We start from the raw sequence: 21,978 nt of genomic DNA, 5'->3' as shown, positions 1-21,978 counted from the left end.
TTCCCTGAATTAGGCATCAACAAATCCCCTGCTTTTTGTCTGCCTAATTATAGGAAAAGCTAAAGACATGCTAAGTACATCCCTAGGAGCTCTGTAGGCGCCTTGATGCTAATCAAGACATTTGAGAGCATGGAACTTGATTTCAGGGTCCCGATAGAAGTGCTCTGAATTTGCTCTGGGCTGTTTTGCACAGTGCTCTGAGGTATTATAGCAATGCTGTGAATTTTCAAAGTAACACTTAATTCAATAATCATTTTCAAGAATAGGTATACCAGTCTGATCTTCAGAAATCAGTATATTCAAAAACAGTCCAAAGCTTTTGTAAACAGAATATTATTTGATGAATTCGTGTGATTTTTTTTTTTTACAAAATATTTTTTTTCTCTTTTACTTCCCCTTCACTGCAGACAATTGATTTAGAGGGGTTCAAGCTGTTCATGAAGACTTTTCTGGAGGCAGAGTTACCAGATGATTTCATTGAACACCTTTTTACATCATTTAGGAACAAAATCTCTCACTGCAGCCCATTAATTAAAAACAAACCACAGCACCTTTCTGGGGGTAAGTAATAAAATCAGTACTTAAAGAGCTAAAGGTTCCCTCACCCTGCTGTTTTACTTGTAATAGCTGTAAATATGTGGAATTCTTAACTACATGTTGAGAGATTTTGTTTCTGGTATTTGTGAAATTAGAAAAACTAACTCAACCATAATAGGAAATACTGTGAAAAGGAATGGAAATTAAATGCTTTCATCTTTTTAACTCACAATAATGATGCAGCTGAGACACCAAGTGGACATTTTTTGTCATGTTCATGCTAATCAAATTGCTATGGTTACATGTTCTTGTTGCCTACTCTCATGTACAATCACTTAAAAATCTTCAAGCTTCATGCAGGAGGCTCCTGCTGGTGCTCAGCCATCTCTGTGCCAGTTGCTGCTGTTGTTCTTAACTGTCTAGGTGTGATTCTGTTGTTATTAATCCTGCATTCTTAGCAGCTGCCAATATGTTAAATGTTGGGTAAGTGTTAGTATATCACTAAAAGTGATTTTGATTTCAGAGGGCACAGCTAAATTCTGCCCTGTATAGGCTGTACTCAGCTTTCTTCACTTTCACTGTAGTTCTCTTTGACATATTTTATTCCTATGTGTGGTAAAATTATAATAATGATAATTATTATAACATCATTATTAAGGATAGTGCTGTAACTGTTGTTTCAACTGTATGTTAAGTTTCTTACTGTGATGTTGCCTCCTAAAATATTTTTCTCCTCCAAGTTTGTCAAGAGTTTTTAATTTTTTTCTGTTACTAAGTACTGTAGAGATAATATAATGTAATACCAGTTTAGGAAGCTTCCATGTTTTTAGCATAATGCCAGAAGGACCGTTTGATAAATTGTTACATCCAAAACATATTCAGAGAGGCAGTCCAGTTCACCTTGTGCAAGAATTGTTTGAGCTTGTAAATATACTGACTGGGTTTATGTTGTAATTCAATTTCATGGTTAAATGAAATGTTAGATCCTGATAATTTGTAAATTTTAAGGGGAAAAAACCTGTGCATTGGTACATTTTGATGCGCAAATGGAAACTATGGAAACACTTGGTTTTGGGTACCTATTAATTTTTAAATGTTGCCAATAGTGAAGAAAAAAGCTTGACTGTACTGGAAAATAACTTTGTCTGAAATGGAGGGGTAAGTGAGAGCTAGAGAAATTACAAGGAGAGTAGCAGGGTTCATCAGTCCGTCAGGTATGTGCTTGTTTTACACTTAGTCTCTTTTGGTCTACTCATGTCTGTTTATAAACTGTATTTTCAGTTAAGGCGTCTGAAGAGAGATGGAAACAGATGCCAGGTAAGCAGCAGGACTGGGACTCATCTGTAAGTCAGTGCATTACAGCCAGCCCTTCCCACTTCTGATTAAGAAGTAATAATTTAACCTGTATCTTGCAGCTGATAGGTTAAAAGGTACCTTAAAATTTGTATTTATTTTCATTTGGATTTCAGCACTATTTATTTTTGAGAAGAGTTATCCCAGGTTTTATAATCCTTTTTATTCTGTGAGTATGATTTGCGTAAGACCGCAATATAAACTATTTCTGTAAGTTGTGTGATTAAAGCTAACATTTAACTGAATAAAATATTGCAATGTCTTAATTTTAATGACATTTAACTGATACGAAAACTCATCAAACAAAAAACATTGACTTATTAAATATTTTTGTTCCTTTAATATTTACTTTTAGTGTTTATTGTTTGCTGAAACCATGAAAATGAAATTAATTCCAAAATACGTTGTTGCACACCAATTTGCTCTTTTTTACCTTATTTTATTGTTTTAACATGTGTATCTCATAACATGCAGGCATACCTTTTAAAATGTAGGCTTTTGAAGATGTATCTGGATTGCAATGAAGATTTTTAAGCTAAATTTAGGGAGAGAGGGGACAACTCTCAGTCAGTGAGAAATGTAGCAACCTTGTAAAGAAAGTTTTCTTACTCCTTTCTCTGTGTTCTGCTGTCCTTTCAATTTTCCCTCATTTTGGTCCTGCAGATACTAATGTTGTACTGAAATAAAAAGTTTGGCAATTTTGAAACTTTAATTCCAAGTGGTACACTGGAATTGTTATTAATCAAAATGTCTGAGCAATTGTTATGACTATTATTTAAATTCTAAATTTATTTTCTCAGTAGTCTGTCACTGAGACTTCTGTGTTTTAAGTATGTGCTGCACTGACACACATCTGGCTGTGTTTTTGGGATAACAATTGGGATAACTTGGGTATTGGTAGAGTTTTCATTGACACTAAAACATCTTCAATAGTGTAGTTGTTGTTAATCTGTAAATTAGATGAAGCTTTTACAAGCAGAAGAAAGTGGATGCAGACTTGGGCAGGGATTGTTTTTAATACTTAGGATCTAGTATGGTAGAACAAAAATATTCACCAAATTGTTTTGTAGTCAAATGAAATCAGATCAGCACAAATAAAAAAAAAAAGTTTATGCCATTCCCGTAATTGGGTGGGAGGGGTTTTTTGGATAGTTTATTTTAATTCTACTTTTGATGAATAAATTATCAACATGAACTGTTTAAAACTTTATATTTAAATTAAGAAGTAACCTGGGATTCAGATAAAACAAAAATGAATGCATGGAAAATTTCCGTTTCCATTTTCTGCTTGTATCGTGTGTTCAGACTAACAAAGGCTATGGGTTGTTTCCAGGTCTGAGACTTAACAAGGGTACCTCTACATCCAGACCTCCTACTCCTGCCAACTCACATTTGCCAGATATGATCCAGCTGAAGGATATTGTTTGCTATTTGTCACTGCTAGAAAGAGGAAGACCTGAAGACAAGCTAGAATGTACGTTCTTTTTTAATTTTAAATATTTATTTCTGTAAGCCATCAGATATTTTGTTTCTGAATTTAAGAACCAGTTTTGAGCAGATGGATTATAAAAATATGGTTCCAGGTGACCCTTATTGCAGAAATGATTTTTTATTCTTGCTAATGGTGAGATTTTAAATGAAATTTGTTCTATCTAGCATTTGCTAAAATGAGGAGTAAGGATTGTACATTCTGTAGTTAGAGTAATGCTCTCTATACTGTCATGTCTTGTTTAGTATCAGATCTGAGAAAAACAGACAAACTATATGTTTACTTAGAGATCTATAGGTGAGGTGAATAACCGGTACTAAACATCCTAATTCAAACAAAGAATAGTTGCTAATAAAGGCCGTGGGCTCTATAAAGTTATTGAATGCTGAAAAGCCAAGAATGATCCAAGTCTGCATCACTATTGGGAAGGAGTGTTTGACACGGGAAGTTAAAAATTCTTGTTTGGTTGTTTTGCTTGTTTGTTTGGTTTTTTTTAATTAGGGGCCTGGGTCATTAAAATGCAATACTACTACTTGTTTAAAAAATCTAAAAGACAACCCTGTGAGTTTGATCTATAAATTGGAGGGAAAAGAAGAAAACTTGTTTCCTTATTGTGGAGTTTTAGAAGTCAGTTTCTCATGTGGCTAAACAGTCAGACCAATCATATAGTCCTTATTGAGAAGAAGTATGCTTCAATATACATAACTGGTCTGTTCATGAAAGATCTGTGGAATCAGGCTCTTATATGCAAAGTAAATGTTTGGTATATTAGGATGTGGAAACAGTATTCTGCTTATGCCAAAATAATAAATTCAGTATAAGGTTACATGCTGTTGAAGTATCTTGATGTTTTGTTAACCTGTAGCTAGTGTACAGTGACAGCTTTGTACTGCAAGGTCACAGCAAATCCCCCAAATTTGGTTATACTGTTTTGGTATCATATGAGTAAAATATGAGAATGTAAGTGTGAATGCACATTCAGAACACAGACACAGAAAACCAGATCCAAGGACTGAATTTAACTTACGGTGTAATAACTGCTGCACAGTGTCAAGTTATGCCAGCCTTACTGGAGCTCTGAGGAGCTCGATGCACAAACCACAGCATGAAGCAGAGATCACTTGCCTCCCCTGGTGTCAGGAGCTGGTACAGTGGAAAGGAGGAGAGACAGAGGAGCAATGGTAATTACAGTATGGGGATTTTCCATGAGCTTCCTGCAAAGGGAGCTGCATGGGCAAAAGACTACTATATGTGATTTAAGAGCAAGAGACCTAATATGTGTATGGTACTTAAATATTTTGTGCATTCAAGGTCAGTTGTATTTGCTACATATAATTCTGGGCATAGTTGTTTAATGGGTTTATTTTCCTCTTTGTCACAGAGTTGACAAAGTTCCTCTTTTTCAAAAGAGTTGAAACACATATGTATTTTCACTTTTTAGTATCTAAATTTCAGGTTATACTGCACCATTGTATGCAAACTTTTCCCTTGATTTCAGTTGAATTCTCATTATAAATTAATGGTATAATTTGACTCTCTCTCCAGATTTGAAAGCAGTAGGTCCGATGGCTGTAATGTAAATTATAAGTTTGTAGCAACGAAGGGAAAAAAGCAATTTTCTTTTCTTTTTTTTTTTTCCAGATAACAAAATTTGGAAAAAATGAGTCATAGCTGAGTGTTTGAAAATTTAATTCAGGACATGCAGAACATGAAAGTGGTGCTTTCAATTAAAATTTGATGTGGGCTGGAGGATAAACTGCACTAAGAGTTTCATCTTTGGATCTATACGATCTACAGATTTTCAGAGATTTATAAATATTCCAGAAGATAAATGGATTTTCTGACCTATTAAGAGTGTAGAGAGGTCCTGCATAGTGTGAACCTCACCTGTTTGGCATGCTCAGCGTATCTGTTATTCATAATCTGTGTATGACCTGAATACAAGAAAATCCCAAGCATTCCTCACAGAGATACACTGAGAGGAATGTTTTTTATGTTTCTTATGTTTTAAGGTTAAATTACCATCTAGAAATAGAAATTGAGCGCACAGTCATTCTAATCAGGTAAGGGGATGGGAAAAGAAATAGAAAAAATTGACTTGGACTCTGGAATTTGCATCAGAACTTCTGCTTGGTTGTTTTTATCATTTTGTTGTTGGTTTGGTTTTGGCTTTTTTTCTCCTAGAATGTGTAAATCAAAAACATGAATATTTAGCAGTGTCTGAATAGAAAAGAGATTGCATGCCCCACCAGTAGCATAGTTTTCAGAATCTAGCCAAGAGCACAGATTGAGCCTTTTTGCAACCCTATGCCTATGTAATTGGAAAGACTTTATTTTGACAAAGGTGAAACAGTTATAATTACACTAATGGCTGGTTTTAAACACCTGATTAGAACTACTGATTCATTTTAAAGGAAAAAAAGGTTGTAAGCACTACTGCTCTGGAGTGGGTAAAGGTCACAGGAGTGCTAAAACTTGCTGTAAAACATTCTCTCAACTACTGTCTAAGAATCACAGAGGGGAAGGAAGGAGAGCCAAATAATTTTATCTTTATTGTTGAGTGATTCAGTGATTCATCCCCGTGGAAACTGTGAATGCCTAATGGTACCTTTGCCAGACAATATTAGCTGTCAAGCTCTGAGAAGCTTTGGTGGAAGGTGTACTAGCAGGAGCAGTACCAATCTCTGGTGGCTTTTGACATTAACTTGTTTTACACTGAAACAATTTTGCTGTGGTAACTCTAGGGAAAGAAGGATATTTTTATAGGTTTTCCTAACCTGTAACTAATGAATCATGGGCCTTTGTGGCATGAAATAGTGTTCTGCTGTAAATATAATCAATCTTGTATTACAGCTCTGAAGAGGAGTGCAAGGTAGTGGCAAAAATTGCTGAAGTGGTAGAGAGGTATAGGGCTTAACTTTTTTCCACACAGTTAGATGATCCACTCATTCCCAAGATGGAGGATATAAGTGAAACAAACCTATACATTTAACAGTTTTTCTGTAAGTCCAAAAATGATCAAATTCTTTCTGAACTTTACTCTCTAATTGCTAATACTTTCTTCTTACTTCTCATTGTATTTTTTTCCTGAAAATTATGGTAAGCTTTGTTTGTTCAATTTTCTGGACTGTAGCAGCATCTGCTGTGGATCCAGTGTGGTAGGATTCCTCAGTCTTAAATAGGTTGTATGTCACATTTCCAGAGACATCTGATTGGAAACAGATGACTTGTGTTTTGCTGTTGATGAAAGATTACATTGTCCTGGAACCACCACTACATGGGCGGACTTCTTCATCCCTAAAAAATAGGTGTAGGGGTAAAAAAAAATGGTGCTTTTGAAGAGCATGGTGGGTATTTGGATTTCAGAGCTCTGACAAACTGTCCTGAAAGTAGGGACAAAGAGTGGGGTATTTGTAGGCTTTTGGACTTCTTTTTAGTCTTCCATCAGTATTCCTTTGAAAGCTTTACGGTTTGCTGGTTCCAAATATCTTGGTAATGGTACATGTACCCCTGCTTTTGGCTGGCATCAAGTCATGATACAATCTTGAAAGCATATATTTTTTTCTGGGTATTGCCAAAATATACCTTTTTGTCTATGTGGTTCCCCAGAATGTTGGGAGTACATTTTGAGGCTGATGAAGCAAGTGTGGTCCTGGAAGAAGTCATGCCAGCAGTTTGTGATGAATGTTTATTGTTGGATTTGGATGATTAGATATTTAAAATATTAATCCTGCGTTTCATTTAGGTGGTCAGAAAATAGTTTCTAAAGCAACCACTGTTGAATAATGATAGCTGCAGCCAAGGGAGAGTAGCATTGTACCTTAGGCAGGCTTACCAACATTTGTGACCAATTGTGTGTTACCCTACGTTTGGTGAGATCACAGAGAAGGGCCTTTTGGTAGTTCTCATGAGGACAGATCCTCTCTATAGGGAAGCAAAATCAAATTCACACACCAAATTAGCTGTTAGGGTGATGGTGTGGAAAAGGTGCACCTCTGGCTAGGATGTCTCGTTGGAGGCGCTGTGGCAGGGTAGTTGCTGAGTGAACCTTTCACATGCAGCTTGTTTGGAGGATCTATAGCTAATCTGGTCATTAAACAAAAATATTAATATTTGTCCTTTCTTTGAAACTCAGGCTTAGTTGTTTTGTGTTTTGTTTGGAGTTGTTTTTTTTTATGAAAAAGAGATGTACTTGTTGTGTTTTCTAATTGAGCTTCCTTCTCTCTTTGTTTTCTTTTCAGTTATGTTTCGCTTGTATGATACGGATGGGAATGGATACCTGGATAGTTCGGTAATGTTTTTTATGTACTGCATTGTAAGAGTATGTCAGCATGGCAAAACTATACAAAACTACATTAATTCTAATCAAATTTATATTTATCCTGAATTATTAGAGGCAGTATAAAATATAGTCAATAAAAATTAATTCCTTTGAAAATTAATGCTCGAGTTTTCTTTTCCAATGAGAAATGCTGCTTCTACAACCATATAAATTTTCAGTTGCTGACACTGCTGTCATGGAGTTCTGTTCTATAGTCTTCTGAGTTTTAGTGATACTACTGTAGGGGACACATTAATGTGATTCCAGTAATTCTGGTATGCTTCTGGGAGGTGTGTATAAAAGTACCATTTTTAAAGATTTCATTAAAAAGGTGAAGTGTGAGAGGCATACAGTGGATTTATGTGGAGAGATTTCACAACTTCCATGTTATTATGAAGAATGGAGGAACAATTTTAAGTGCAAAGTTTTGAGGAGTAGGCCAGCCAAATGTTTGAAGAAAAGTTGGAGATATGGAAATAATTTTAAAAGATGTAGCTATTTTTTTCTGATACCTAACAGAAACAAATGTTTATTAGCAATGTTCTTTTTTTTTTCTTTGGGTTTTTTCCCCCTGTTCTTTTGTATATTCTGGAAGGAAGACAACATAGCATGGATTGGTAAGGAAGAAGAAGTGATTCCCATAAGTTGTAGGGAAATAGGGAAGCAAAATTATATATGGATGTAAAGTAAATATGGCACCATAATATTAGGCAATATCATGTTGGGTTAGATGCCTGGATACAAATGAGAATTTGGAATGGTCCTAGATAAGCATTTGAGCATGTTTACAAAGCAAAAGTGTATATATAATTATAGAAGAGCCCTAGTGATATATGATCAAGGCAATACTATAGTGGTAAGAAAATAAATCTGTAGTAGTTTACAGAATCCACTTTATGCCTTATTTCTATTAGAAATTTGTGATTTATACAATTAATGTAGAAATAATTTTAATAATTTTAATTGTTTTTTTAGTGTTTTTTCCATCACTCAGATTAGAGTGATGGAATTTAAATATCTTTACATGATCTTTTCGCAGGGTGGGAATTGGATCGTGAAAACATAGGTGCTTGAAAGATAACTAGGAAGGGAGAATCTCTGACTACTTTCAATTACTTTGGTTGTGGGGGGCTGTATTTTGCCTCCCTGAATGCTTTGTAGTCTGTGCAGAATGTTTTGCTAGTAAGAAAATTCACTTGAGAATACAGCTTCCAGTGAAGAGTGCATTTCATCAAGGATGTTAATGAAATAGTGTCACTGAATGCAATATGGTTGACTTACTAGTTTCTTGCAGTAGAACTTTTCTTTTTAACTTGCATTAAGTATCATGCATTTTCATTCATCTCTAGGAGCTGGAAAATATCATTGCTCAAATGATGCATGTTGCAGAATACCTTGAATGGGATATTACTGAATTAAGCCCGGTATGTATCCAGTTACCACAATTTTTTAATGTTGCTAGAAACAGCTATCATAATTTTGTGATATTTCATATCCATGTGGCTTTCCATGGGTTAGTATGGTGAAATAAGAAAAGCCTGTCTTCCACTGTGAATTAGCCTTGTGAATTAGCACTGTTACCGGTATTTTGCTGTTTAAATCTGATCTATGAAATGTTCAATGAATGTAATAATTAAACCAGGTATGTTATGGAAGTTGTCTCTGAAATTTCTTAAGAGTGAGTGCACAAAGGACACAAGTTAGTTTGGGGCATTTAGGTGTTAATAAAATGTAAATGTGAGTATGGGACTTTATTTTCTGAACTGTCCATGCTCATTTGACTACAGCTACCATACAAGTAATATTTTTCTTATTTTTTATATGAGATAATTGGAGATCTGCACATGTCCTAGCAAGTTCCTGTACTAGAATATAGTAATAATAAATTAGAATTTAAGAGGTTATTCATTAAATTGTAGATTCTTCATGAAATGATGGAAGAAATTGACTATGATCATGATGGCACTGTTTCCCTGGAAGAGTGGATCCAAGGAGGAATGACAACAATCCCGCTCTTGGTCCTTCTTGGGTTAGAAAATGTAGGTATTAAATAGTAGTATCAAATTTCTGCTTGCATGTTGACTGTGGCCTTCAGGTTAGTTTCTCTGTGGCCTGTATAAAGAATGACTTTGCTTTACTCCTCTTTGCTATGGCTGAATGACATACAAAGAACAAAGTGTCTTCAACACCACAGAACCACTGGCAAGTTTAAAGCACCACCTACTAAGCTGGCTCTGGAGCTGGAAGTTATAAAAAGCTGAATAATTTTTCCTGCTAGCAACATGTTAATTCCAAGCTGCAGTATTTTCTGCTAAGTGTGTTTTACTGCCCATGTATATGCTACAGCAGGCTTGGAGTAGTGTCTAAGCTTCTCAGCATGGTACTGGGTTGTGTGGCCTAACTACTGAGTCACAGAACAATCCAGGTTGGAAAGAACTTTTGGGGATCTTCTGATCCAGTCCCTAATTAAAGACAGTGCCACAGACTCAATCAGAGTCTCAATCAGAGCCCTGTCAAGCCTGGATAGTTCCAGTGAGGTGGATTCTACCAGTACTGTGGGCAAACTTTCCCTGTGTTAATTGTTCTCAAGGGAAAGAGTTTTAGTTCATGGGAAAGAGTTTTAGTTCATGTGTGCAGATGGAATTTATTCTGCAGCAGTTATTGCTGGCTCTTCTTCTGTCATAATACATCCCTATGAAGATCTTCTGTCTCTGTACCTACATTAGTAAAGTATAGTAAGAAGCAATATCGAGGGGGACACTTACACCAACGGATAGAGTATTGTGAAAGATGAGCTTATGTTCTCTGCATTTACACCTCACATTAAAGATAATACAGATGTAGTAGGATCAATTTTCTACCAGTTCAATGCAGCTGTTTCAAGGTTGGCATGTTGTCAGTGCCACCTGCTGTCCTATACTTGAGCTAATTTTGAACTCATCTAATGAAGCAGGGGTTTCAACTGCATTTCTGCTATTCGAAAGAAAGCCTTTTAATCTCTTTTTAATCTATTTTCTTAAGTAATTTTCACATATTGAAAATAATAAATAATATTTATTTTCCCCATTTAGTGCAATCTAGACTGCTCTAGTTGCTCTATGCTATTTTATTTGTATGAAGAATGCTCAGATTGATACTTTGTGTAGGAGAATATGTAACAAATGAGTTTATTGAATGAAAGATTTATTAGTCTTGAAAAATCTAATTAATTAAATTACAAGTAAAATATCTGAATTGAAAACAACTTTCAATGTGTCTGGATCACTGTAGTACTAATTCCTTAATTCTGTATGTGAGATGGAGTAAGAAAAATGTTAAATTACTGTCATGAAAAAGCAGATTTTTATCAGGCTGAATTCTATTATTTCCACAGAATTACTCTAAACAAAGGCCTGGAAATGTTCTCAAACAAGCATTATAGCAGATAACTGATAGTGACTTTCAGTACAGATTTTTCTTTCATCACAGGTAGCATAGGTATTCTGGGAGTATTTTTCAGTCTCTACATTTCATAATTTGAAACTCCTAAATTATGGCATAAATGAATGCAGATAATTCTGTAGAGTTTATTTTCATATTAAAGCAAAAGCTGTTAGAAAGAAGCTGTGTTTTCAAGCATTTTATCCTTTTGAATATTTTTACTAGTTTTTAGATATTTATTGTGCTGTGCATAGCTTTACTATGGAAATACTAAGAATGCATAAATAGTGATCAAAGTTCTACAGTCTGTTATTGGCATGGGTCAGTGTTTCTGTCATCAAGAGTATTCCCAGTATTTGATGCATTTAAAAGACAGAAATGTACAGTCGTGGAAGAAATACTCTAATAGCATGCAAAATGTCTTATTATCAATAAGCATAGTTTATGTAAGCTCCATTGCCTACATATGAGCTGATTTGCTAGTAATTTTCTAATGATTCACTAGGACAAGATGCTGCCTTTTAAAAGGGCTCCTATTTTTCTTTTTATGTTTAAAACTGCTTATTAAACCATCACATTATATGTAGAGAAAAGCAAAATTTTTAAATTTTTCATTAAACCAGCAAAAATACACTACTTCCATTTGTTCATAGTTGAATAAAATTGTATTTTAGGACATTGAAAAGTGAAATCAATACTAATGCCTGTCTGTTATTTAGTGTAAACTGATAGCATGATTTTGATGGTTTTGCAGCATCTAATGTATTATCCAAGCTCTTCATTCCATTGCATCAATCCCATTAGTGGAATGCTCTTATTTCTTTTTGCATGCCATTGTTAGATTTTGCAAACCTAGCTTCCCAGGACTCTGCTTTCTGAGTGTCTATCTACTTCCTCTTAGTTATGGTAATGAAAAATAAGATAAGAATCTTTTGGACTCACTAATAAAATTCAAAAGTGCTAAAATCTTAAGGTTTTCCTCAAACTGATTAGTATGTGAAAATAAGGGGCATAACCTACTGGATTATGCTGTTTAGACACGTCCAAGTAATCTTCATATGTTGTAAATCAGAGGGAAAAAAAACCAACAAAAAAACCTGTCCCCCCCAACCCCAAAGCAAAACCACGAAAAACCCCTAACAAAACCCACACCACAAAGAACCCGCAACCAAACTATTCTGTCACCTTCTATATTGAACTCGCGATGACAAAATTTTAAATCCAAGACATCAAGTTCAGAGCTTGTCCAGTATGACAGTGACAAAGAACTGTCATTATAGTTTATTTAAATAAGTGATGATATGAGTGGAATATTTAATTTGCTTTGGGTTGGGGTCCATCAACACTGTAATGTACTTAACTGTTGTATAGAGCTTGTATGAAGATTTTCAGCTGGTCTCATATGCTGATATCAGTGAAGCTATGATAATTTAGTTCAGTTGCAGATTTTCATAGTACTTCCAGAATTCAGCTACATTGTTTGTAATTAATCCTTAGTTTCCTGTAATAGCTATATATACAAAGGTCAGATATCATTTAAAAGTTCTATATTACATTTAAAGTCTTTCAATCAGTTTTTATTTCATGCTGTATTAGATGATTAGATGCTAGTCAGAATAATTTAAAAATAAGGAGCATTTAAGTGAAGTATGGAACTATATGATTTTAAAATAAAAGAATAAACAAGCCAGTGTTTATGAGCAGTGGGGTTGAGATAGCCTAACCTGTCACAGGTTTGTGGCCTTTGCCCCCTGACCTTATCAGCAATCCCCTTCAGAGAGAGACAAGAGTGTTAGGCTGTAACTACAAGCATTTACCAGCCACCTGTTACCAAGTCAGAGAATTAACAAGGAAATTGCCTCATTTCCCTTTTGCTTTCTCTCTCTCTCTCTCTCTCTCTTTCTCTTTCTCTTTCTCTCTCTTTCTCTCTCTCTCTGCTTCCCCCCTCCCCAACATTTTCATAGACTTTCATGAAATTTCTAGTGCCCTTCAAATTTATTTGAGATTACTAAACTAATTTAAAAGTTGCTGGTGCAGTTTAGAGTGATGAAGATAATGGGACAAAGAGCATTAAAAAGTCTAATTTCCCTAGGAAATCAACCTTAATATCCAGTTTGTTTTAGTTTGCTGGACTTTATGTTCTGTTTCCTCCTAAGATTTGATTTTGGAGTTGTTATGGAGGTAGACTTTAGAAATACAGAATTCTGTGTCTGAGAGTGTTCCAGGATAGAAATGATGTATTTGATTGTTTGGTGCTTTTGAAGGCAGTTGATATTCTAAATGAGCAATTTGAATACAAGATAAGGAACTTAAATAAGAGCTTAATTGGTTCTTTTTCTGTAAGGGTTCTGAGATAGATACACGTACTATTTGGCAATTTGTTTCAGAAGAAAAGCTCTTGGATGTATTATACATGTATAATATATTTGTAATTTTTCCCATTAGCACATTACATGCATTTTGTATGACATCTACTGAAATCTTTGTTGGTAAGACAAAGTAATTCTTACTCTGATTTTTAGTTTTTTCAATTAATGTAAATTTTCATGTAAAGCGAGAATTTCGTGAAGAAAAAGAAAATGTTCTCTATGTAGGAAATTCTTATTTATGTGGTTTAATTTTTAGTAATAAATATATGAGGTATTTTTTTGCTGAGTGTTACACTTCAGTCTGGAGTTTTCACAGTCCTCATCAACTTTCCAAATTTATTTTTACATCTTAAGGCAATAGTTAGTCTCTCACCCACACACAAATTGGACAGAGACATCCCTGCAGTACTCCTGATTCTTCTGGGAAGAGTTGTTTTGCAAATTAGTGAACATTAGGCTATTTATTCTACTTGTCCAATGTAGAAACCTTTGAAGTTTCTGACATTTTTATTTGCTTCTGCATTAATTTAAATAGATTAACATTGTAAGAGAAGGTAAAGAGTTAGCTCATCCATTGTCCTAGCATCACTTAAAATTTCTTTTGTAATCTGTGCACAAAAGGCTTCTTAATGATGGATTTTGTCAGCCATAAGCATTGTACTCTGCTCTTTGGTAGATGTTGTACAACATTATTCCACCATGATTTGACAGAAGCATTTGATTTCTCTTTTAGAGTAATTGCATGCCAGATATTTGGTCTCACTTTTCCTGTAACAAATGATTACTGCTGTCAGAGGTAGCATAAAAAGGAAGTAGAAACTGCAAGTTCAGAAGTGCTAGTGTTTAAAGAAATGCGGTATTTTAGGGAAGTATTTTATTCTCTCTCCACTGGCCACTAGATGTCACGGTTGCACTGTACCTGGTACTGTAGAGTTGCTGAACACAGCTGCCCTAAGATGAGAGAGAAGTTTAAAATCTGCAAATGCTGCATAAAATCAGCAATAATTTGAATTAAAGCAAATATACCTTTCGTTTAAATCACTAATTGTGACTTCCAACCCAGTTCACCTTTTAAATCAAGGTAAATTTTGGTGGGACAAACATTTGTGTTGAATTGAGACTATATTTCAATTAAATCATAAGGATATACTCCTAAAATTTTCCTTTGGATCCTCAAACAGCAAATACTATGCAATTGTACTCAAATAATGAAAAAGAAATTTTAAACTCTTTTGATTAAATGTGGGATAGAATGTTTCAGTGGGAGTCCACACTTGGGAATAGTGCTTCTTATGGTGTATATTTCATTTTTGTTGCCATGCTTCTTGAGTTGTATGTTAAAATGGAACCAAACTAGAGACCTGCAAACGTTTGTTACACCGAGATTAATCCCTTCAGGCCGGAGCTTGACATGACTGCTCAACACCTGGGCAGTTTCATAGACTTCTATTTCTTTTGTTCAGCGAGGAAGAAAGACAGTCAAGCCTTTCTTTGTCCTGAGTGACATTTCTGTAAGTCTTTTGTGAAGTGTGAGTTTTCTGGATGGCCGAAGTTCCGATGCACCGTGCGCTGTTTCCATACGGGCGGACGGCGCACTCGAGCCCCCTGAGCTGTAGCTCGCTCCCTTTGTGCCAGCGCGTTCCCAGCTGGAAGCAGAGTCCCCGTGAGAGATGAAGGAGCTGTTGTGCCGCTCTGCTGTGGTGGCAGGGCCCGCAGAGGCCGCGGTGTCCCCGCAGAGGGTGCGGTGTCCCCGCTGAGGGCGCGGTGCCCCTTATCGTGCCCCTTATCGTGCCCCACTGATAAGGGCACGATGTGGCCGCTGAAGCCACGGTGTCCCGTTGATGAGCGCACGGTGTCCCGCTGAGGGCGCGGTGTGCCCGCTGATGAGGCCGCGGTGTCCCGCTGAGGAGGGCATGGTGGGCCCACTGAGGGCGCGGTGTCCCCACTGATGAGGGCACGATGTCCCGCTGAGGCCGCGGTGTCGCCGCTGAGGAGGCCGCGCTGGCTGGAGCCGAGGCGCTGCTCGGCCCGGCCCTGGCCGCGCTGCCCTGCGGCAACTTCGCAAATGCCCTTCCTTACTACAGCCCCGCCTTCCCTTTTGTTTTCCCTCCAGGCTGAAAAAAGCCCGGGAAAAGTAAGGAGTAATTAACCTCTTCTGTGGATAAGGTGTAAAATAAATGGTGTTTCAAGCAGGTATACAGATTTACCGTTATTTACAACTTGATTTCTGCAGCATCTAAGTTTGCAGATGGCAGACGGTTATAGATTTTGGACAGGGTAGTTCTATACTGTGGCTATTTATGAAGCTTTTTAAAACCATTTAATTATCCCTCCTGTGCTCCCTTTTCTGTTTCTGGATGAGTGTGGGGATGAGGGCTGTAGAAGATTTTTAGTTTGATTTCTCAAACACATGCACATGCACAGTATCTCAGAAATTAGGAGTGAGCATCCCAAACAGTGTGTCCCTTGAGTCAGGTTACTCCCTCTCCACTTGATCAAAAACAGACTTAAAATCCTTTCTTCCCAAAGCAAATTGAACAAAGCAAAACATGATACCAATTGTTTGCTAAGAGCCAACCAAAGGAGTATAGAATGTAATGACATTTGTTTTAATCTGTGTTTACTGCAGAGATTAATGGAAACTCTTCTCACCTTCCCACTGATGGAACAATACCTAAAAATCAATAATAAAATTGTCTTGAACAAGTCAAGTAAATATTTTTAAAATAAATGGAAACAAATCAGTGAAAGAATAACAGCTACTCCATAACATCCTTCTCACTGGGATGCTTGTTCCTAACTCTTCTCATAGAAAAAACCTGAATATTCTGGTATTTTAGACGCTCTGTAGCTGTTTTAAGAGGGTACGTTTACTTGGGATCAAAATTTATCAGGTATTTCATTACTTCTTTTAAGCCTTAGAATCTTGCAGATCTCTTTGTTTACCTTTTACACAAATATCTAAAAAGCTGGCATAAGTTAATATTAAACTAGGTTAGGGATGTTAGCTAAAGTCTGATAGCATAAAATTTTCCACTAGTTCTAAGGTTGGCTCTTTTATGGTTGACTTGCTTTTTAAGGTCAGGTAGCTTTGGCAATCAAATCCATGGTAGCAGGGTCAGGACCATGAGTTAAGAGAACCATTGTTAACAAAATAAATGTTACTATTGTCATTATGTTTAAAAGTCTGGGTATGACATATGGAGGCTTGATTTTCAGTGATGTGTATAATCAAGTGAGGAAGAGATTTTTACTGTACCTGCCCTGCTTTGTGATCTTCTTAATGTCTGTTTTTAAACTCTTTCTCAGGATATGGAAGCAAAACAAGTTAATGTCACTAAATGCACTGGTGTGTCAGAATTGTGGATTTTATTCATACTTAAAGACTTGCATTGAGGTGGCTTTGTTTCATATTATGTCTTTTTTTTTCTCTTGGCAGTGTTTTAAAAAGTTATGTGCATACATAATCATATGCAGGACTTTATTGCTTATTTTTGGCAGTGCACAAGAGCAAAAATTTAATTTGCTCTTTTCCAAAAGTGCATTGTGTTTATGTAATGGATTTGCATCAGTTGCAGTCTGTAACACAGCTAAGTGTTTTAATTGGCAGAACACCCACATCAAGACTTGTTTGTTTTTCTGATAAGGAAAATGCCAGCTAAGTTAGACCATATGTTCTGTTCAAATAAGAAGCGACATATTCACATATAATGGTCATTCTTTAAAAATGAAATTAAAATGAAAAAGTACTACAAAATTAATGTGGAAGAGAGGGAAGTTTATGCATAAGTTTGAATTTCTGTTAATTTTCCTAAACAGCAAGCATTTTGCTAAGAAAGGCTGGTCAGCTTACATTTTAAGTGCTTGTGGTTTATGATTTATGTGTTGATGACCTGAGTGGTGTTAAAATTGAAGTGTACATTGTCTGCTGTTTTTTCCTCAGAAGGATTTACATGGTCTTTGCTGTCTAATGAATAATTGCCTACTTTCAGAAGGCTTGAAATTCACATACTATATTGTAGTTTAACAATAATTCAAAAATGTGTGGAATATGATAGTAAGATGAGAAGAAAAATAGAAGTTAGAGAGCTCTGTTTAATGGAATACATCCTCTTCAGCTGCCAGTCATGAAGGAGCTTGACAGGCTTCTAGTGCTTCACAGCTGCAGAATCTATTTCTGCTTCTTCAGGGGAAATTGGAAAACTTCCACACTCTTTGCCAGCCTGAGAATCCTACATTAGGCATCTGCTGTGCTTTTGCTGCAGAAAGGGAAAGGGGACCCTGACATTGCCCAGTTGTCAGAGATGGCATTTGAACTCCTGCTGGTAATATTGGGGCAGCTATTACTTATGCTCTGATCCTGATATACTAGAGAAAAAAGGTACATTTTAATGGACTTCAGGTTTTTTTTGTTCCTAGGTAACTTGTAGGAAATTTTCAGTTATGTTCTGGCTTAGACCTAGCTTTGAGCCAAACATTCTTAATTTCTTAGAGTGCTGATTTTGATTCAGGATTTTTCTTTTTTGCCCATAAGGATGATGAAGTCTTCATTGTATTTGATTTGTATCAGCTTCTAATTCTAGAACTGAGAAATATGGATTCTTGAAGGACTTAACTTAGACAGTTTATGCTAATTTAGGACAAAGCTAAATTTTTATTAAAATTTATGCTCACCAATGTACATTGACTATTCTCGTCAGTGAAAACCATAATATTAGTGAAAATCTAGTCAGGAATCATGTGTATACATGATGACAAGTAGTAGTAGTTTGATGTGAGAAATCAAAAACTGGGTAAGAACCAGCTGCTGACGTGGTTTCTGAGAAACAGAGATTGGTGTGACTTGTTTTAGCTGTATGGCAATTTCTTTTTGGCAATGACATGACCAAGAAGACTATACAGTTTCAGCATTACACAAGGAAACAGCTGATGGACATTAACTGTCTGTGTTCCATTGGATGTTATATTTGGTAAAAGAGAAATTAGAGTTTCTTTAAAAAAATCTAGTGGTATTATGTTAGGTTAATCTAGTTTTTTTTAGAATCAAAACCTCTGATGATTTTAGAAAGGAAAAAGCCTCATGGCCAGTATTGCCAAGAAGCCAGGAGTTTAGAGAATTAATTTAGTGTCTGTACCAACTGCACATTATTTTTTAAACCTTCAAAAAACAGAAAGGCCCCAGAAGGATTCCATGAAGAAGGAAGAGGAGAATCATCCAACAGAAAGCTTAGTTTCATAAAATGAAAGATTTGATAATATTTTAGAGATTCACATAAATTACAGTGGGCCCCTACGTAGTAAGTGCCAGTGAGTTGATCAGTTTATTCATGAAAGATTAGAGTATAGTGCAACAGCTGACTGAAAAAAATTACCTTAAATGTAAAACTCTTGGAGAAGAGGTCTAAGATGTAAATCTTACCCTTAAATACATGGGTTTTGATAGATAATTGGCAGTATAGATTATCTTAATTTAAAGCTGGGAATAGTCAATGTGGTGTGGTTGGTTTTCCTGTTTCACTTATGTGATATATGTAACTAATTCTGACAGTCATTAAGAATATTTGTGTGGTTTTAGAAAATCCTTTCTATTATTTGTTTTGGGGAGTTTTATCTTCTGACCTACAGCACCATTATTTTTAGGATTATTCTAGGGAAAAAATTTAATAGTAGTTGTAATTTAATATCAGCCTAGTTGCATTTATATCATTGTGTTGCAGTGGTGACAGCAGCCTTTTAGATTTTTTCTGGGTTGTTTTTGAAACACATGGATATCCATGAGCTTCTGAAGAATTTTTTTTTATTATATCATTGCCTGTGTATTTAGAATAATTATGCTATGATCTGGTGCCGAGTCTTAAATGAAGTAACAGCTTGTCTTTTATGTTCTTGAGTAAATCACCAATTTTTATTGGCAATTATATTTCACTGTTTATTTTATTAAGTGAAATCTGTTTCTCTTATGTCCTGTGCAGAATGTGAAAGATGATGGGCAGCATGTATGGAGATTGAAACACTTCAACAAGCCTGCCTACTGTAATCTTTGTTTGAACATGCTGATCGGAGTGGGCAAGCAAGGTCTCTGCTGTTCTTGTGAGTACGAGCATTTCCATGTCCGTTTGTCCCTTTGCTTCCATGTCTGTTCCTAGAAATGTTGCTGTTGCTGTGTAACAAAGAACTAATAGCTTCCCCTTACAAAACCATTGCCACCACAGTAGTGTCTCCCCCTCCTCTTCTCAAGTGCCCATGGTTCTTTTCTTAATTTTTCAAGAGATTTGGCTGTAAAATATGTTGTTTGAGGGAGTTTTCTGCTTTCAAAGGGTTATTACTATTAGATCCCTTTGGAGTCCATTGCCCTTTTTTTCTTTACTGCTATTGCTGTTTTATTTTTTATTAGAGAGTATCAGACTTAGGTTTTAACTTTATACATTTGTTACTCCTCTGTTGTTTTTACTGATTTTTGTACAATAGGTATCAACTTGACAAAGATCTAAGTCCCGTGGTTTCTAATTAAAATTTTGCACAGAATTGTTTTGTTAATGATGAAGGTGAAAATCCCAGTTTCCCAGAAATCAAGTGTCTGTAACAGTTCTGAAGTTTTGTATAGTTACTGGTTTTGTAGTTATAAATCTCAATCCATGTATTTCACTGATTATATATTTTAAGAAAAGGAGCACAGAAAAGCTACTGCATTTAATTTGGCTTTCATTAGGCTATTAGATGCCATTACTACGTTTCAGTTCTTTGAAACTGCAGTATCTGTGCATTTCCTAATCACCTGTGTTTCACCACCTCTTAACATGTCTCTTGAGAAACCAAGGCTTGCTGAAAGGTACCTTATCTCTAGTTGAAAGTTTCCAGAAATGGAAGATCCATATCTTTCTTCTGTGTTATGTTCTAATGATTGATCTTTTTTTTAAGACCTGTTTTCTGATTTGAATATGTCTTGTGGATGATCCCAGTGATTGGTTCATGTTATGCCCGGCTCCATTAGATTAATAAGAACTTTAGTACACAGCTGTATTCTTCTCATGATAGTACCAAGAAACCTTTTATTTTTCTTTTTGGTAAAATAATCTGCAACTTACTACAACCACTTTTCACCATTTTTGATATGAAAGATAGCCCCTCACAGGTGATGAGAACCTTTCTGCCTATACAGTTCTATTGATTTAATTTGAGATTAGTCTGAATGAATGAGGGGTTTGAATTGACCATTTCTCTCCTCTGGGGGCCACAGACTTCTCTGAAATATAATTTGGATGTAAATTCTTGTATGCATTTTCACATCATATAATTTCATTCACCATACTATGAAACGGAAAAGATACATTTATTAAAATTCAAACAAATAGGAATTGCACAACTTGAGAGTGTTAAATGCTGATAACAGTAACTACAATATATGTATCAAATGCTGATCTGACTATTAGATTTTGAAATGTTACGTGCTTTAATATTCTTTTTCGTCAAACTGATATTGTGAAGAACTAAGACCAAGAGAGTTCTATTGAGAAAATAATGTAGATCACCTTCAGTAGTTATCAGAAATGGGTAGACCAGTTACCTTGACTGTCCCAAAAGGACCAGCCTTGCAAGGCTTGTAATTTTTTTCTGCTGGAGTGTCTTTTGAGAATGTGTTTATTATTGTGCTAGGCATTTATTTTGTGAGAACAGTGGTCTCAGTGTCTGAAGAACATGCTCCTTTCAATTACTTCATGCAGCAAGAGCCTGAGTCTACTTGCAAAACTATTCCACTATTTCCTTATTTAGCTAAGCTTTTTCTCCAGTATATTTTCAAAGCATTGCTATAGATTTCATTATTTGCATTTTAGATTGTGTGGGAGGAAAAAAAAAAAAGGGGGGGAACCACAGGGGTCCTCACCATCCCTCCATGGTCCAATCAACAATGTTACTCCCTGCAGTTTGTCTGATTAATGGCTGCGCCTCCCACTGGGTTTGTGTAATAGGTGCAAGCAAGGTGTTTAGAAGTACTTTGTGCTTAATTGCTCTCGAGGTCAAAAGCCTGAGACATATACCATGCAGGGAGAGATTCATTCTCAGTTTTTAATAGTTGACTCTATTGAATGCAGGCATAAGCTGTAGCATAACTTCCTCATCTTGGCACAGTTGTATCATTGAACTCAGGAGAGCTTTACATTGTATCCTGCATTGTAGGTTTTCCAAATGCAGCTAGCATGATCTTGAAAGACCTGGTCAGCAATAGCAGTTACCTAAAACTGGTGTAGGAGGGCTTAGGGAAAAAAAAAAGCTTCTCAGGAGTTGGTACTTTGTAAAACAGGAATCAAAGTTATGGTGATTACATGGAATGCATGAAAACAATTGCTATTAAGAAATGGACTAATCAGCCATTTCTGATTTATAAATCAATGGTAGGAACAACGTAAATTCATTGGCTTTTATTTTTGTGCTTGCCAGCTGCTCTCATGCCTATAGTTGGTAAAATATATGTTTTTTTTCTACTAGCAAAT

At 35.8% G+C, this 21,978-nt stretch overlaps 1 protein-coding gene across 8 annotated transcripts in view; it reads left to right on the top strand.

The window, feature by feature from the left end:
• Positions 1-21,978, top strand: part of DGKB (diacylglycerol kinase beta) — a 378,030-nt gene that overhangs the window by 125,956 nt on the left and 230,096 nt on the right. For all 8 annotated transcript variants that reach the window (XM_054273525.1, XM_054273526.1, XM_054273527.1 and 5 more), the window contains 7 exons: positions 408-561; positions 1,819-1,854; positions 3,224-3,364; positions 7,621-7,670; positions 9,050-9,124; positions 9,620-9,739; positions 19,462-19,579. In XM_054273525.1, coding sequence (XP_054129500.1) covers positions 408-561; positions 1,819-1,854; positions 3,224-3,364; positions 7,621-7,670; positions 9,050-9,124; positions 9,620-9,739; positions 19,462-19,579 — 694 coding nt within the window. The remainder of the gene's footprint in view (positions 1-407; positions 562-1,818; positions 1,855-3,223; positions 3,365-7,620; positions 7,671-9,049; positions 9,125-9,619; positions 9,740-19,461; positions 19,580-21,978) is intronic.

Source organism: Melozone crissalis, unplaced genomic scaffold, assembly GCF_028551555.1.
Source record: "Melozone crissalis strain CALT ecotype California unplaced genomic scaffold, PUWL_Pcris_2 ptg000016l_1, whole genome shotgun sequence".
Lineage (NCBI taxonomy): Eukaryota > Metazoa > Chordata > Aves > Passeriformes > Passerellidae > Melozone > Melozone crissalis.
This window is presented reverse-complemented; position numbering and strand designations above follow the sequence as displayed.